Genomic DNA, 19,053 nt, shown 5'->3' on the forward strand with positions numbered 1-19,053 from the left:
ATGTTAGATGGTTTGCATTGGTCAATGAGTCAGTAATGAGAGGACTTAAAATTAACAGAAAGAATCAGCGGAGGTTAGAAAACATGTCTTTACAGAGAGAGAATGGTTCAAATGTGGAATTGTCTGCCAAAAACAATTCTTGAAGCAAAGCCCATAAATTCTTTTAAGAACGATTAATATTGACTGAAAAAGAGTAATGTTAAAAGCTATGAGGAGCAAGCAGGAGAGTACAGTTAAAATAAATGGCTCACATGAAACAAACATTGGCAAGTAACCAGTTCCTGTGTTGTAGCATTGTAGTAATTATAGCATTTTCTCCAAGGCATGATATTCAATCTTCATAGCTTAAGTGTGGTCTGGAACCTATTTACTGACTAGCCCAATGCTGAAACTTGCATGTTTGTTTTTCCATCCCAGGGAATTCTCCAAGCTCTGGAATTCCTTTTCAAAAGAGGCTACAAACCTTATCGATCATTCTACATTGGAATTGGACATGATGAAGAGGTAACTCAAAGCCAAGTACAGAACTTGGGGACTGCTGTGTTGTCAAAACTGTCTTATTATTTCTGTAGCTGTAACAAATGCTTTGGGTGTTTTGTGAGCGAGAAGTTCTACTTTAATAGTGGCATTATGTTTAATAATGAGGGGGAATGCTGGCAATATTGGAAGTGTGATGTTTTAAAAAAAAAAAAAATGGAAGACCCATCAATACCTGAATAGGGAAAAGAAAGGTTGCTGATTCAGGTATAGATCTTTCACCAAAACTAGAGCTCAGCAAGAGAAAGGAGGGAGGCACGCAACAGGGCGGCACAGTGGCGCAGTGGTTAGCACCGCAGCCTCACAGCTACAGGGACCCGGGTTCAATTCTGGGTACTGCCTGTGCGGATTAGATTAGATTAGAGATACAGCACTGAAACAGGCCCTTCGGCCCACCGAGTCTGTGCCGAACATCAACCACCCATTTTATACTAATCCTACACTAATCCCATATTCCCAAACATCCCCACCTGTCCCTATATTTCCCTACCACCTACCTATACTAGTGACAATTTATAATGGCCAATTTACCTATCAACCTGCAAGTCTTTTGGCTTGTGGGAGGAAACCGGAGCACCCGGAGAAAACCCACGCAGACACAGGGAGAACTTGCAAACTCCACACAGGCAGTACCCGGAATCGAACCCGGGTCCCTGGAGCTGTGAGGCTGCGGTGCTAACCACTGCGCCACTGTGCCGCGGAGTTTGCAAGTTCTCCCTGTGACCGCATGGGTTTTCGCCGGGTGCTCCGGTTTCCTCCCACAGCCAAAGACTGTTGGTGTTAACTAGAACCAATGAAAGCCAATATTGCCTTCCCCTAGGGTCCTCCTTAGGTCATCTTCTATCACCTCCGGCATGTTCTGAGTTAGCAAAATCATTCAGTCATCCATTTTAATCAAGGGAATTTATTAATTAAAACAAAGAAGGGTAAGAGGAGATCTAATCTAAATGTTCAAAATTATGAGAGGCTTTCATAAAATAAATTAGGAGGAATTATTTCCACTTGTTAGTGAGTTGATAACTATGGGGACGGTTTTCAACTGCTGCCCGCCTGTTTCTTGCCTGCAATCTTTGGGCAGGCCTGTAAATGGGTGCACAGCATGCCTGCATGTTCAGGAGGGAGGCTGTTGAAATAATAAAATTGGGTCCCACACCATTGTAAGACCCCGACTGGAATTTGAAAATACACATTGCCGGGGCTGGCACACCCTCTGCCTATTTGTACCAAACGGTCCTTAAAGAAACTGCTGGTGGCTGCTCAATAAAAGGGCCTCTTTTTCTTTCTTTTGGTGGGGCCTTGAGAAGCAGGGCTGCTCGAAGAGTTTCATCTACATCCTGCCAGTAAAGGACATCTACTCTATTTGCTGCCTGGTGGAGATTAGGGGAGAATCTTTCTCCTAGTGTCCTGTGGCAATATCCTTTCCTAAACCAATAATCTGAAAAGCAGATTTATTTAGCTGGGGACCTTTCTGTGTTCAAATTAATTTCCCTATTTGCCCACAGAAGAATAGTAACTACACTTCAAAAATAGTTCATTGGTTGCAAAGCAGTGAGAGATGACATGAGGACATTCGCATTGTGCGCTCTGAGGAGGATTGTATAGAATTTCAAAAGGACATAGACAAGCTGGTGGAATGGGCAGATAGGTGGCAGATGAAGTTCAATGCAGAGAAATGTGAAGTGATTCATTTTGGTAGGAAGAACATGGAGAGACCATATAAAGTCAAGGGTACAACTCTAAAGAGGGTGCAAAAACAGAGGGACCTAGGTGTATATGTGCATAAGTCATTGAAGGTGGCAGGACAGGTTGAGAGAGCAGTCAATAAACCATACAGTATCCTAGGCTTTATTAATAGGGACACAAGGTACAAGAGCGAGGAAGTTATGTTGAACTTATATAAGACACTAGTTCAGCCTCAGCCGGAGTATTGCGCCCAGTTCTGGGCGCTACATTTAAAGAAAGATGAAAGATGTGAAGGCATTGGAGAGTGCAGAAAAGATTCACGAGAATGGTTCCAGGGAGGAGGAACTATATTTACGAAGATAGATTGAAGAAGTTGAGACTGTTTTCCTTAGAGAAGGGAAGGTTGAGAGGAGATTTGAAAGAGGTATTCAAAATCATGAGGGGTCAGGACAGAGTAGATAGGAAGAAACCGCTCCCACCCGTGAAATGATCAAGAACGAGATGGTGCAGATTTAAGGTAATCGGTTAAAAAAAAAAGCAATGGCAACATGAGGAAAAACTTCTTCACATAGCGAGTGGTTAAGATCTGCCAGAGAGTGCAGTGGAGGCAGGTTCAATGAAGGAGACAAAGTGGGTTTGGACTTTAGGTGTCGTCTGTCAGTCAGTTGGTAGCACTCTTGCCTTCTAAGGCAAAAGGATGAGATATCAAGACCCACTCCAGAGATTTGAGCACAAGATACAGGATGGCACTGCAATTCAGTACTGAGGTGCCATCTTTTGGGTGCGAAGTTATACAGAGGCCCTTTCGAGTGGAATTAGAAGATTCCGTGGCACTATTTGAAGAAGAACAGAGGAGGTCTCTCTGGTGTCATGTCCAATATTTATCCCTCAACCAACATCACCATAAGTACAGATTATTTGGTCAACAATTACACTGTTGTTTGTGGGACCTTTGTGTGTGCATATTATCTGCTGTGTTTGCTACATTTCAAATAGTGCTTCATCGGCTTTAAAGGGTTTTGGGATATCCTGAGGTTGTGAAACGCACTGTATAAACTCAAATCTTATCTATAGGTTGGAGGAAACAGTGGAGCTAAGAATATAGCAACAGTTCTGCAGTCCAGAGGAGTAAAGCTGTCCTTTCTCCTGGATGAAGGCTCAGTTATACTCAATGGAGTCATACCAGGACTAGACAAACCTGCTGCAGTGTAAGTATCTCAGCACCCCCAAGTTCGAACAACATTTTGTTCTGTCGATTGCCAAAAGAAAATCCCTTGCATGAGCAGCTGATGCCTACATAAACATAGAAAGTAGAATTCCTTGGTAATAATTAGCTGTTGATAATTTCCCAATGAACCTGCAGAGAAAATGCCCAAAACACTAATGGACTGAATAGCTTTTTCAGGTTAAAATCCACAATTTTTTCGTGCAAGACATAAATGTGTACAGAAGTAAAAATTATTCGTTCCAGTCATGTGAAGGAGCTAGCACAGTCACATTCATTGTCCATCCCAAGTTGCCCTCATTTACAACAGAATAGTTTTCTAAGCCACTTCAGAGGATATAGGAATTAATTAATTAATGTCAGTACTACAATTGTGACATCGTTCAGAAAAACAAAAAAACTCACGGCAAAGAATAAACGCAGGAAAATCATCCTTGGCATTAGATTTAAGGATTCATTCTAATTTCCACAAAGACGTTACATTCAGTATCTTCAGACAACATACTAGCAGGAGAACATGAGTTTGAATCGACCAGAACTATCAGATAATTCCCAATATAAAACGTGTTGATTTGCAGAACCGATTATCTGGCTATTGTTTTGGTGCGATTTATGGGATCTTGCTGTGCATGGATTGGCTGCAGTGTTTCCTGCAGCAGTGACTACAATTCACAAAGTACTTCATTGGCTGTGAAACGCCTTGGGATGCCCTGGGGTCATGACAGGTGCTAGAGAAATGCAGATCTATTTTTTTCATTTGACATAATTTTTTCCACCACTCTTCACGTCTCACATTCAACATTTAATCCATCAGTGAGACAGCATAGAGTATAGAAACTAGAAATCTATTTGCACCTTAATTCTGCACATTCTTCAAGAACATTTCCAAAAGGGGAATTGGAGAAATACACGAAGGGGCAAATTTGCAGAGCCTATGGGGAAAGAGCAGGGGGGCAGTGGGACTAATTGAAAGAGCTCTTTCAAAGAGCTAGCACGGGCATGGTGGGCCGAATGGCCTCCTCCTGCACTTTGTGATTCTATGAAACCAAATAGTATGAACTGGAGTTGCATATAGGCCAGATCAGATGTTCATGGTAGGTTCTCTTCCCTAAAAGGCATTCATAAACCCAGTTGAGTTTCAGTACAGTCTGATAGCTTTCATGGTTATTATCCCTGATGTCAGCTCACAATCTAGCAGATTTATTGAATACAATTTCAAAATTTGATTTGTGGATTTTAAGGTCATAACTTCAGGATCACTAGTCCAATACGATAACCAGTCCAGTACCATACCAACTAAAATCTATCAATAAGACAGCTGACTCTCATTGATAATTAAGAGCATAATTGAAATGGCAAGTGTTCAAATTCACAGTACCTTTGCAAATGTAACATGAGCATTCCAGCTCACCTTCGTGACATGGAGTTAAAGGTGGAGATATATGAACTTGCAAAATAGGTAAAGCTAGCAGCACATCCCCAGGCAGTATCTTCCACCTTAGACTTAAACTTCAACAGGCAAATGTATTAGTCACAAATCCTATTTCAACAGCGATGATAATCACTATTAGTTATTCCGGTCACTTAGATGGTTGGAAAGGGGAAAGCAAATTCCACCCACCTACCTACTCCCCCCCCCCACCTTGCCAGCTGACTGAATGGACTGTTTACTAGTTCAAGCCGGAAACAAAGCCTAATGGAAATGCTCTTTGGGTATGATGCCTCTTCAATTGGCTGTGGCATGAATGCAACCATTAGCTTTTATCAGCTCTTATCGAGGATTGAATATTTTTCTGTGTCCACATGCCTCAGCGTCAAAGACAAACGAAACTTTTTCTTATATTCATTTGTGGGATGTGGGTGTCACTGGTTAGGCCAGCATTTATTGCCTATCCCTAATTGCCCTGGAGAAGATGATGGTGAGCTGCCTTCTTGAATTGCTGCAATCCTTGGTGTGTGGGTATACCCACAGTGCTGTTAGGAAGGGAGTTCCAGGATTTTGAGCCAGCAACAGTGAGGGAACAGTGATATACTTCCAAGTCAGGATGGGGTGTGGCTTGGAGGGGAACTTGCAGGTGGTGATGTCCCCATGCATCTGCTGCCCTTGTCCTTCCATGTGATATAGGTTGCGGGTTTGGACGGTGCTGTCGAAGGAGCCTTGGTGAGTAGCTGCAGTGCATCTTGTAGATGGTACACACTGCTGCCACTGTGCGTTGGTGTGAATGTTGAAGATGGTGGATCAGGTGCCAATAAAGCGGGCTGAAATCCTATGGAAAGATATATAATGAGGAAATACTTTAGAACATGAGGCAAGAAGGACCTTTGGGAGAAAAACTGCACAGCCCTGGAGAGAAATGCCCCACCATTGTACTCACAGCTACTCCGCAAACAGCCAGCAAGTCTATTTGATATCTAGTTTTGTTCTGTTTTCTTAAAGCAGAGCATGACTGTAAATAGTAGTTTGGGCTGCGGGGGCTGCCTAATGAGTTGTGAAAACAAAAGAATGCCTGTAAGCCCAACAAAAACACTTTAAAATAGCAGGCTTAGAGGACGTCTTCCTGCTGTGGTGCAATCTTTAACTTCTGCCAATTCCACATCAATTATGTACGCACAGTAGTTATACGTTCACACCCCCACTACTCCCTGCACATACTATTTGTCAGCATGGAGCCTGATTCTGTATTAAGCCACAACCTGAAATCACAGGAATGTCTTGGAATGTTTTTACTACATTATTGTTGAATGCGCAGAATAAGAAATAGTCATTGTGGTCTATCTGCCTGGTCCCAAAGTTTAAAACATAATTATAGATAAACATTTCCACCATCTCCACAGTCGATTATGGACCAGTCCAGGCATTCCAGCTATGCAGGGCTCATTAAAACTGGCAAGTCTTCAAACAGAGTCCAAAGTTATGTGTCAACTACAAAATTTATGCACAGTCACATTGGAGGAAATCATGCTGTAGTCACCAGGGCAAAGTTACTATTCCACTTCAATGTAGCCAAACATTTGTACTTTGTTGTAAAATTGAAAGCTTCACAAAACTGCTTTAAGTATCCAGTTAAAATGCCCAGCCTCTAGGCCAAATGTATAACTGACTACAACACTTGAAAGATTCTGGCACACTATGGAATTCAAAAGGAGTTTAATCTTGAAGTGTGAGGTGATGCACTTAGGGAGGTCGAACAAGGCAATGGAATATACAATGGATGGTAGGACCCTAGGGAGTACAGAGGGTCAGAGTGACCTTGAGTTGCCTGTCCATAGATCACTGAAGGCAGCAGCACAGGGAGATAAGGTGGTTAGGAAGGCATACGGGATACTTGCCTTTATTAGCCGAGGAATAGCATATAAGAGCATGGAGGTTATGTTGGAGCTGTATAAAACGCTGGTTAGGCCACAGCTGGAGTACTGTGTACAGTTCTGGTCACCACACTATAGGAAGGATGTCATTGCAATGGAGAGGGTGCAGAGGAGATTCACCAGGATGTTACCTGGGCTGGAGCATTTCAGATATGAAGACAGACTAGATAGGCTGGGGTTGTTTTCGTTGGAGCAGAGAAGGCTGAGGGGGGACATGATTGAGGTATACAAAATTATGAGGGGCATTGATAAGATAGATAGGAAGAAACTTTTTCCCTTAGCGGAGAGGTCAATAACTAGGGTGCATAGATTTAAGGTAAGGTGGAAAAGGTTTAGAGGGGAGTTGAGGAGAAATTTTTTCACCCAGAGGGTGGTTGGAATCTGGAACACACTGCCTGAAGAGGTAGTAGAGGCAAAAACACTCATGACATTCAAGAAGTATTTAGATGAACACTTGAAACACCATAACATACAAGGCTACGGGCCAAGTGCTGGAAAATGGGATTAGTTAAGACGGGTGCTTTATGGTCGGCGCAGGCGCGTTGGGCCGAAGGGCCTGTTTCTATGCTGTAAAACTATATGACTATTTTGTCCTATTCTGTTTTGGGATACAGACTGAAGAATATCTATGTAACAAACATGATTCTCCGCTTTCTGCTACCTGAAGGTAATCATAGCCACATTTACACAGCTCCCTCCAGCAGAGCTCAGCTTTGTATCAGACCAAGTATTAGGCACTTCTCATATCCCATCACACAGGAAGAACATTGGTCAAGTTTCAGCCATGGTGAAATGATGTGGAAAGGCCCATGATCTGCCTTCGGTTTCTTATGTGGCAACTGCATTGCAGGATAGATACTCCAGGCCTCTGCTGTGTGTGCTCCGAGGAAAACATTGCCTGAATTTCCACGGGAGCCCCCCAGCTCTATTGCTACAACTGCAGTGGAAGATCAGTGGAAACCCTGGTGGAACAGTGGAAGTTCTCCACTGGTTCTCCCAATTTCTCACTGAGAAACTGCTGCAGAAATTTCAGTGATGGACTTTATTGTCTTGATGGACAGCCTCTCTCACTAAAGACAGGTTTAATGCACTGCTAGAGTGATACAGTGCATCTAATGCTTGACACATTGTTCTAAAAGGTTTCTTAGAATTGAATTTTTGAAGGCATTCGCTGGTAGGTCTGGAAGGAGGTGAATGTGCCATTGTTCATTATTCCCAAAGAGCGGCAGACAGAGTCATTGATTTTGCAGCACCCCTGGCACAGCTCACCCCTGATAGGTACAGGTGGGAGTGTCATGAAATTGAGCAACAGTTGGAGGTGGCTTGATGTCAAATTTTGCTTGGTAATGCTCCTGTGAAAAGCCTTGGCAAGTTTTACAGGGTTAAAGATACTGGGCTGCATTTTAAGAGCCCACCGCCACCCTCAGTGGCGGGCGAGAAAAATGGCGGACCGCGCGGCAGCTCATTTAAATAGCAGGGGTGACCTCTCTTTCCCCCCCCCCCCCACACCCCCACTCACTCACATGGAGGGGGCTGGCTGTCTGATGCCAGCAATGGCGTCAGCAGTCTGTGCGCAGGCGCTGGCGCCGTTTTTAAAGGGCAGCCAGCCCTGCTGGTCAATTTGAATTTTTAAAGTGGTATCACCCACAAAATCTACCAAGTAAAATTATAACACCCCTTTCCCACCCCCAATAACAATTACATTAACTAATTGCCCTTCCCCCCTCCCCCACCTTGGAAATCTGAACGTCTCTCCCGCAGACTGCACAAAGTTTAAAGTTCACCCCTTCCCACCATCCCCTACACTTATTACGTTTATTTGACCCCGCTCTTCCCCCCACCTCAGCACTAAAAATCTTAACTTCCCTCCTCCCCACCAGTGTCACGCCTGCTTTTCCCAGATGGGGAAGTAAAGGTGCAGGAGTGCTGGCCGCCGCGTGAAGATCACGGCGGGCCCTGAAGATTGGAGGTGAGTGCATTTAAATTTATTCATTTTATTGATTTACATATTGATATTCAGGTCCCATTGCCCAGAAGCAGGGGGACCGCCATGGAGTCTCACCGCCACCAGGTCCTCCTGGCGTCCAGCTCCACGGCAGGCTTTTGCCGGACCCATCTTCCGCTGCCCTCCCCCACCCCACCCCCCCCCCCCACCCCCCACCCCCCACTGCCACGGAGCTCACGTTGGGGGCTCGGTAAAATCCAGCCCGCTATATAACTGCAAGTTTTCTTTGTAGTAGACAACACAATCATTGTTTTCCTTGCTTTTGGTTTAACATGGAGGCAATGAACTTGAATTTTAATTTTAAAAATGTCATGTGTCTAATTCTCTCCAGTATAGCTACCTCTGAGAAGGGATATGTTACCATTAGCCTGAGTGTGAGCATGCCCACTGGCCATTCCTCGATGCCTCCGAAAGAGTCCAGCATTGGAATCTTGGCAGCTGCGGTGTCCAAGTGAGTGAGAAACTGGTGCATGGAGCTAAATCACTTCATTCTTTTTTCAATAGCTTTACTACAATGTGTATTTTTCTGTATGTGTCACTTGATTCCAATGGTACTTCTATACTAGTTAGCACCTTGTTTCCTCCCCTGTGTAATTTTTCAGGTTGTTCTCAGTTCCCTATAGTAGTGAGCAGAGAATGATACATTGATGTTTTATTAAAGAAGTAAGTTCTCAAGTTTGAAGGCAGTCTGTTAGATTCTCTCTAACCATTTCTTTTTGATCTCTCTGTGCAACATACCATCTCCTGCTGGAAGGATGCTTACCTGTTCGCAACATCGCCTAACTCTGCCCCTACCTCACAACTGAGAAACCTAGTGCATGCTTTTGTCAGTTCTGGATTCAATTTCACCAACACCCTCTTCACCAGCCTTCCAATCTCTGACTTCCACTCTCCACGAAACTCATATTTGCCCAGAACTTGGCCATCTGCATCCTCACCCACGCAAGACCCACTCGCCTATCGCCTCTGTTCCCACCATCCCACACTGTCTCCCTGTCTCCCAATGCATCCAGTTCATTGTCAGCTACAAATCACTCAATGGCCTGGCCCCATCCTGCCTCCAATACCTTTTCCACACTTCTGTCCTATCTCATGGCCTCTGGGGTCCTCCAATTCTGTCCTCCTGTACGTGCCCTCTACTGCACCATCCATGACAGAAACTTCAGCTGTATCAGCCCTACTTTCTGCCTCCTTGAACCCTTCGGTCCCTCTGCCTTTAAAAGCCTTCTGATGGGGCCAGACCATTGAGTGATTTGTAGCTGACAATGAACTGGATGCATTGGGAGACATCCTCTTTGAGCCAAGCTTTATTGCAAGGGGAATGGAATATAAAAGTAGGGAAGTTCAGCTACAATTGTCCAAAGAGTTGGTGAGACCACATCTGGAGTACTGGGTGCAGGTTTGGTCTCCTTACTTAAGAAAACATATAATTGCATTAGAAGCAATTCAGTGAAGGTTCACTCGACTGATTCCTAGGTTGAAAGGATTATGTTATGAGGAGAGGTTGGATGAGTTCGGCCTACGTCCATTGGAGTTTAGAAGAATCAGAGATGATCTTATTGAGACATAAGATCCTGAGGGGACTGACAGGCTGTTTCCCCTTATCAGAGAGACGAGAACTAGGGGACACAGTTTAAAAATTAGGGGTCTGCCATTTAAGACAGAGATGAGGAGCATTTTTTTCCTCAGGGGATTGAGAGGCTGGAATGCTCTTCCCCAGAGAGTAACGGAGGCAGGGTCATTGAATATTTTTAAGGCTGAGTTAGATAGATACTTGATTGACAAGGGAGTCAAAGTTATAGCAAGTTGACAGGAAAGTAGAGCTGAGGCCACAATCAGATCAGCCATGATCTTATCAAATGATGGAGCAGGCCGAATGGTTTACGCCTGCTCCTAATTTGTATGTTCGTATGTATGGATGTATGTAAGTTATAGACGCCTCTCTGACCGCACCCAGAAAAGGTTAAGTGTCTATTTCTTTCTTCCTGTGAAGCTCTTTGGGTTATTAATTATAGAGGTTTTATAAATGCAAGATGTGGTGCTAATCCACCCCACCCCCACCCCCAGACCTCTGTCAAGTCTCTATTGTAACCTAGAGGTGCATAAGACAACCCTGAGTTGGATATCACTCTTTCTCCAGAATTCCACTTCCATCCTTGTGAGGATGTATTAAATTCTGCTCTCTGTGATGCTCCCTATTGAAATTACATTGCTCAGATGGGAAACTCACCATCAGAACATTAAATGCAGATGAAGAAACAACCTTTTAGGGGTCCATTATTTCCACTGATCTTAATATCAAAATGGATGGAGGACTAAATCTAAATGAGCCAAATATGGGCAAAAACAAAAAAATAGCCTTTTATCTGCAACAGTTTGGCAATAGAGTCTCGTTCTAATGTACATCATACACTATGTAGATCGCCTGAACTGAAATTTGTGCTGAGGGTGCAGAAGGACTTACTTCTGTTTATGGGACAGACCGCAGAAGAGTAGAAAAACTCATTAATTTGGATCCCTTTGTACTTGACCAAAGCTCATAACATGGCAAGCAACCAAGACACGCGTGGAGATGTCTGCAAGCTGCACAGTTCTGCCTCCCTGACTGAAAAGGATGTTTGTTTCCCTGCTTTAACATATTCCATGCTTTTCGTGTGTGTCAGAGTTCACGGTGTACAGAGTTCACGGTGTACAGATTCGCTGCCATGTTTCCTACATTATAACAGCAACTACACTTCATGGAGGTTTCATGGAGGCACCCAAGATCGCGTCGTTGGCACCAGCTAGACCTCATTGTCACAAGGCGAGCCGCCTTAAACAGTGTTCAAATCACACGCAGCTTCCACAGTGCGGACTGCGACACCGACCATCCCTGGTGTGCAGCAAGGTTAGACTCAGACCAAAGAAGTTGCATCATTCCAAGCAGAAGGGCCACCCGCGCATCAACACGAGCAGAATTTCTCACCCACAGCTGCTACAAAAATTTCTAAATTCACTTGTAACAGCCGTTCAAAACACTCCCACAGGGGATGCTGAGACCAAGTGGGCCCACATCAGAGACGCCATCTATGAGTCAGCTTTGACCACCTACGGCAAAAGTGCAAAGAGAAATGCAGACTGGTTTCAATCTCATAATGAAGAGCTGGAACCTGTCATAGCCGCTAAGCGCATTGCACTGTTGAACTACAAGAAAGCCCCCAGCGATTTAACATCCGCAGCACTTAAAGCAGCCAGAAGCACTGCACAATGAACAGCCAGGCGCTGCGCAAACGACTACGGGCAACACCTATGCCGTCATATTCAGCTGGCCTCAGACACTGGAAACATCAGAGGAATGTATGATGGCATTAAGAGAGCTCTTGGGCCAACCATCAAGAAGATCGCCCCCTCAAATCTAAATCAGGGGACATAATCACTGACCAACGCAAACAAATGGACCGCTGGGTTGAGCACTACCTAGAACTGTACTCCAGGGAGAATGTTGTCACTGAGACCGCCCTCAATGCAGCCCAGCCTCTACCAGTCATGGATGAGCTGGACATACAGCCAACCAAATCGGAACTCAGTGATGCCATTGATTCTCTAGCCAGCGGAAAAGCCCTTGGGAAGGACAGCATTACCCCTGAAATAATCAAGAGTGCCAAGCCTGCTATACTCTCAGCACTACATGAACTGCTATGCCTGTGCTGGGACGAGGGAGCAGTACCCCTGGACATGCGCGATGCCAATATCATCACCCTCTATAAAAACAAAGGTGACCGCGGTGACTGCAACAACTACCGTGGAATCTCCCTGCTCAGCATAGTGGGGAAAGTCTTTGCTCGAGTCGCTCTAAACAGACTCCAGAAGCTGGCCGAGCGCGTCTACCCTGAGGCACAGTGTGGCTTTCGTGCAGAGAGATCGACCGTTGACATGCTGTTCTCCCTTCATCAGATATAGGAGAAATGCCGTGAACAACAGATGTCCCTCTACATTGCTTTCATTGATCACACCAAAGCCTTCGACCTCGTCAGCAGACGTGGTCTCTTCAGACTACTAGAAGATGATTGGATGCCCACCAAAGCTACTAAGTATCATCACCTCATTCCATGACGATATGAAAGGCACAATTCAACATGGTGGCTTCTCATCAGAGCCCTTTCCTATCCTGAGTGGCGTGAAACAGGGCTGTGTTCTCGCACCCACACTTTTTGGGATTTTCTTCTCCCTGCTGCTTTCACATGCGTTCAAGTCCTCTGAAGAAGGAATTTTCCTCCACACAAGATCAGGGGGCAGGTTGTTCAACCTTGCCCGTCTAAGAGCGAAGTCCAAAGTACGGAAAGTCCTCATCAGGGAACTCCTCTTTGCTGACGATGCTGCTTTAACATCTCACACTGAAGAGTGCCTGCAGAGTCTCATCGACAGGTTTGCAGCTGCCTGCAATGAATTTGGCCTAACCATCAGCCTCAAGAAAACGAACATCATGGGACAGGACGTCAGAAAAGCTCCATCCATCAATATTGGCGACCACGCTCTGGAAGTGGTTCAAGAGTTCACCTACCTAGGCTCAACTATCACCAGTAACCTGTCTCTAGATGCAGAAATCAACAAGCGCGTGGAAAAGGCTTCCACTGCTATGTCCAGACTGGCCAAGAGAGTGAGGGAAAATGGCGCACTGACACGGAACACAAAAGTCCGAGTGTATCAGGCCTGTGTCCTCAGTACCTTGCTCTATGGCAGCGAGGCCTGGACAACGTATGTCAGCCAAGAGCGACGTCTCAATTCATTCCATCTGCGCTGCCTCCGGAGAATACTTGGCATCAGGTGGCAGGACCGTATCTCCAACACAGAAGTCCTCGAGGCGGCCAACATCCCCAGCTTGTACACACTACTGTGTCAGCGGCGCTTGAGATGGCTTGGCCATGTGAGCCGCATGGAAGATGGCAGGATCCCCAAAGACACATTGTACAGCGAGCTCGCCACTGGTATCAGACCCACCGGCCGTCCATGTCTCCGCTTTAAAGACGTCTGCAAACGCGATATGAAATCCTGTGACATTGATCACAAGTCGTGGGAGTCAGTTGCCAGCGTTCGCCAGAGCTGGCGGGCAGCCATAAAGACGGGGCTGAAGTGTGGCGAGTCGAAGAGACTTAGTAGTTAGCAGGAAAAAAGACAGAGGTGCAAGGGGAGAGCCAACCGTGTAACAGCCCCGACAAACAAATTTCTCTGCAGCACCTGTGGAAGAGCCCGTCACTCTAGAATTGGCCTTTATAGCCACTCCAGGCGCTGCTTCACAAACCACTGACCACCTCCAGGCGCTTATCCATTGTCTCTCGAGATAAGGAGGCCAAAGAAGAAGAAGAGACACTTCAAAAGTACTTTAATGGTTCTCAAGCACTTTGGGACTGGTGACCACGTAGGCGCTATATAATTGCAAGTTGTTTTTTTTACTTTTACTTTACTGCGTGCATTCTGGCAACATCTCAAATGCATTGAAAGCCGTCGAGTTCCCTGCACTTCCAACGCTGCCCTTTCCTGGGTAAATCTATCCCATACTACCAACTGTGAAACGGTTTGTACGTATTATATAAAATAAATACAAGAAATGCTGGAACCACTCAGTAGGTCTGGCAGCATCTGTGGAAAGAGCAGCAATGTTAATGTTTCAGGTCAGCGACCCTTCTTCGGAACTTTGACGTATTCCAGTTGGAATCTCTCAGATCAGTCCTGCTAGCTTGCATCCTTGTTACAGTGTTGAAAGTGAAAAGATGTCCATAATTCAGTGGGGAAAGCTACAGTAAAGGATCAGGAAATGGAAACCAGCCATGGAATGAAAAGAATGATTGTCAAGTCAGGGAACACTATTTACTGACTCCTGGCTGTGTTCTTTGAAAATGTTCAGTTCTAAAGCGGTTTGCTCTTGTCGAGTTTGCTCGGCAATGCAGTCAAAAACAGGATTTTAAAAACTATGCTAAATACTGAAGCCCTGATTTTAAAACGAGGATGAAGCCAAAATGGGCCAAGATGGATGGCAAGTTGTCTACCTGTTCCCCCACAGCATGACACTTTGTCAATTTAACACCTGGGCCTCATCTACATTTTTGCATTGAGCCTCCTGTCCGATCCCAAGACGGAGCTCTAACAGGACAATGGGCAGGAGCGGGACTTTGGGCAGCTGGAGATCTGAAGTAGCGGTCCCGGCCAGTTGGGTAAGTTGATTGAATGGGGGTGTTGGGGGCCAGGGACAGGTCGGGACGGCATCACAGCCGGGGTTAGAGCAATTGGAAGTGTTAAGGAAGCTCGGCCAGGGGAAACCCAAGGGGCCCAGAGGAGCTCTCCTGGCCCACATGTAAAACAAAAATGTTCTTCAATCGCTTACTTTTCTGGGCCTCTTCTTGTCCCGGATCCACTTGCTACCAAATCAGCCTGATGAGGAAGACACAATGGCCTCCCCACTCAAGCCTGAGATTAAACTTGAATTACAGCCCGATCTGCACATTTAAAGCCGAACCTCCTGCACCCCACCCAGTGGGAGCCCTGTTAATTGTATCTCAATTGTGTTCAATTATATGCAGGTGGAGGGTGTTAATTGGGGTCTTACTTGAGCACTTATAAACAGACACTTCATGAGATTGGTGGATGGTTTGAGTTAGGAGTTATATATTAGTAATCTTTACTTTTCAATAAATGTAAGACTGAGTAAGGCTTGGCACCAGTTTAATCATTAAACAACTGGCTTTCTGAAATGTAACAAGCCCCAGTCCCCTGCTAAAAACAGGATATTAAAATGGCGTCCCAATACGAGTAAGTGGCTGCCTTGATTTTTAACTGCTTGCCCATTTGGTTTCTACTGGGTTGAAATAGGGCCTTCTGAGTTCCACCAAATATAGAGTCCCAACTTTTGGTAGGCTCAGCTGCAATGCTTCGGGTGTAAATGGGCTGGGAATGCAGTTAATGGACTACAGTACTGGCCTGGAACATTCCAGAAATTCTTTTCCACAACTTTCCGAATGGGCCTACAAGAGAAGCTGATCATTTTCACTGTAGCATTTATAAAGCACCTTTCATGACTACAAGACATCCCAAAGCACTTCACAGCCAATGAAATACTTTTTGAAGTGTAGTCACTATTGCAATGTAGGAAACACAGCAGCCATTTGTGCACAGCAAGCTCCCACAAACAGCAATGTGACAATGACCAGAGAATCTGTTTCTGTGATGTTGATTGAGGGATAAATAATGGCCAGGGCACTGGGGACAACTCCCCTGCTCTTCTTCAAAATAGGGCCATAGGATCTTTTACACCCGCCTGAGAGGGCAGACAGGGCCTCAGTTTAGCATCTCTATCAAAAGGCACACCTGCAACAGTGCAGCACTTCCTCAGTATTGCACTGGCATGTCATCCTTAAATTTTGTGCTCTAGACCTCCAATGGGGCTTGAACTTACAACCATCTGGCTGAGAAGTCAGAGGTGACTTCAGCCACAGGTGGCTGAAACTCCAGCAACTCCATAAAATGCATAGGGCTAACGGGAGATTTTATTTCACCCAGAGTTTCTTAGACTCAGCTCCTGACCTCATTACAGCCTTGGTTCAAACATGAACAAAAGAGCTGAACTCAAGAGGTGAGGTGAAAGTGACTGCACTTGACATCAAGGCAGCATTTGACCGAGTACAGCATCAAGGAGCCCCAGCAAAACTGGAGCCAATGGGAATCAGAGGGAAAGCTCTCCACTGGTTGGAGTCTTAGCTAGCGCAAAGGAAAATGGTTGTAGTTGTTGAAGGTCAATCATCTCAGCTCCAGGACATCACTGCAGGAGTTCCTCAGGGTCGTGTCCTCGGCCCAACCATCTTCAGCTGCTTCATCAATGACCTTCCTTCAATCATAAGGTCAGAAGTGGTGATGTTCGCTGAAGATTGCACAATGTTCACCATTAGCGACGCCTCAGATACTGAAACAGTCCATGTAGAAATGCAGCAAGAGCTGGACAACATCCAGGCTTGGGCTGAAAAGTGGCAAGTAACATTCGCAAGTAACTCATGCAAAAAGACAGCATGACATCAGGGTATCAAGGTGTCAAGTGCCAGGCAATGACCATGTCCAACAAGAGAGAATCTAACCATCTCCCCTTGACATTCAAAGGCATTACGATCGTTGAATCCCCCACTATCAACATCCTGGGGTTACCATTGACCAGAAACTGAACTGGAGTAGCCATATGAAAACTGTGGCTACAAGAGCAGGTCAGAGGCTAGGATTCCTGCGGCAAGTAACTCATCTATGACTCCCCAAAGCCTGTCCACCATCTACAAGGCACAAGTCAGGAGTGTGATGGAATACTCTCCACTTGCCTGGATGGGTGCAGCTCCAACAACACTCAAGAAGCTCGACACCATCCAGGACAAAGCAGCCCGCTTGATTGGCACCCCATCTACAAACATTCACTCCCTCCACCACCGACACACAGTGGCAGCAGTGTGTACCATCTACAAGATGCACTGCAGCAACGCATGAAGGCTCCTTAGACAGCAGCTTCCAAACTCATGACCTGTACCAACTAGAAGGGCAAGGGCAGCAGAAACATGGGAACACCACCACCTGCAAGTTCCCCTCCAAGCCACACACCATCCTGACTTGGAAATATATCACCGTTCCTTCACTGTCACTGGATCAAAATCCTGCAACTCCCTTCCCAACAGCACTGTGGGTGTACCTACACCCCAAAGACTGCAGCAGTTCAAGAAGGCAGCTCACCACCACCTTCTCAAGGGCAATTAGGGCTGGGCAATAAATGCTGGCCTGGCCAGTGACACCACATCCCGTGAACAAATAAAAAAAAACTAGATTGAATTAGTGGTAAATACAGGTCCATTTGGATATCTCACCCATTGATTTTTTAAAAAACAGACTGGTGAGGTTCATTACCTTTTGCAGAGTCAGAATTACAAGCCTAGAAATTTGTAGCCATCTAGAAATTCTGAGGAAAAAAAAGGTTTGCAAACATTTATAAAGGCACTTTGTGATCATGACTAAAACAAATTATTTCTCTTTTTCTCTAGGTTGGAAAATAACCCAATGCCCAGAATGTTTGGACAAGGACCGGAGCGTGGATTGCTTGAACACCTGAGTTCTCAGGTACAATTCTGTCTGTAGAAAGTGTTGATCAGGTGTGCATTGGAAGCAGAGTTCCATTGTGCTTGAAACAGGAACATTGCTGTCTTATACTTTTTAGATAGATAGTGTGGTTTAAATGCAGTTTTGAACTAGCTGTATTTTTAAAAGGTTTTTCGATCTTCAAAAGAGAAAAGTTAAAATTAAAATTATTTGCCTGTTAACTGCATCAGAAATTGCCATTTGTCTTTGATGTTCACAGATGGGGAGAGATAGAACCATGGAAGTTGACTGCCATTTGGCCTAGAGCAAAGTGATGATGAAGGCCAAAAATTAATTCTCATGGTTGAACCTTCACTGAACTTGCACTCTAGTCAAAATTCCAGTTTGCATATCTTGGGCCTCGTCACATGTGGGACCCATATGTTGTGCATCGGGTTTCTCATCAGAATACCTTGCATGTACTTTGATCTGCTGAAAGACTGAGTTGAGGTAGATTGAGTGAAAGGAGGCTCGTGTGGATTATAATTCCCAACACCAATCAGTTGGGGTGAATGGCCTGGTTCTGTGCTAGATATTCAATGTAATTCTATGTTTGACTTTTCCCTCTATCTCCAGTTCCAGCTTTGGTTGCCAGTTACTACTTTAAGGCAGCAGAACAAATCTTCATATTATTGTCCAAGTAACATTTCATTGGAGATGCAGTTAAAAGATTTTTAACCCGATATGTCTTTATACTGTTGGATTATTGTGAAAATCAAATATCGTAACATTAATGAATTGTGTGACTTCTGTTTTTGTAACTATCTAACTGGTAAATGAACTTGATTGTTAATTTTAGCTTGTCTGACAAGGTGATATCCACAGTTTTTTGATGTGGAAAGGTGGTCAGCCCGGTAGTTTCTCGTGCAAAATATCATGGTAACAAGATCGATTGGATCTGTGGCCTGTTGTACTATTCACATTAAGTCACGACATGCATTTCTCACACAAAAATTCAATCCAAGTGGTGTACACATTGATATTGGCAATATACAATTAGCGGAATATATACAGTTCAGTAACAGCCCTGGGATTGTGTCAAACACCGCCTCTAAACTTCTACTCGCTAGTTATGTGAGCACAAACTCTTTTGCATAACGTGACA

General features: G+C 44.9%; 1 protein-coding gene across 2 annotated transcripts in view; it reads left to right on the forward strand.

The window, feature by feature from the left end:
• Positions 1–19,053, forward strand: part of LOC137383937 (N-fatty-acyl-amino acid synthase/hydrolase PM20D1-like) — a 75,693-nt gene that overhangs the window by 18,165 nt on the left and 38,475 nt on the right. Inside the window, exons 3-6 of one of the 2 annotated variants that reach the window (XM_068057349.1) lie at positions 418–504; positions 3,295–3,428; positions 9,148–9,267; positions 17,855–17,930. In XM_068057349.1, coding sequence (XP_067913450.1) covers positions 418–504; positions 3,295–3,428; positions 9,148–9,267; positions 17,855–17,930 — 417 coding nt within the window. The remainder of the gene's footprint in view (positions 1–417; positions 505–3,294; positions 3,429–9,147; positions 9,268–17,854; positions 17,931–19,053) is intronic. The other variant, XM_068057350.1, reaches the window with a different exon arrangement.

Source organism: Heterodontus francisci, chromosome 25 (assembly GCF_036365525.1).
Source record: "Heterodontus francisci isolate sHetFra1 chromosome 25, sHetFra1.hap1, whole genome shotgun sequence".
NCBI classification, from domain to species: Eukaryota; Metazoa; Chordata; class Chondrichthyes; order Heterodontiformes; family Heterodontidae; genus Heterodontus; species Heterodontus francisci.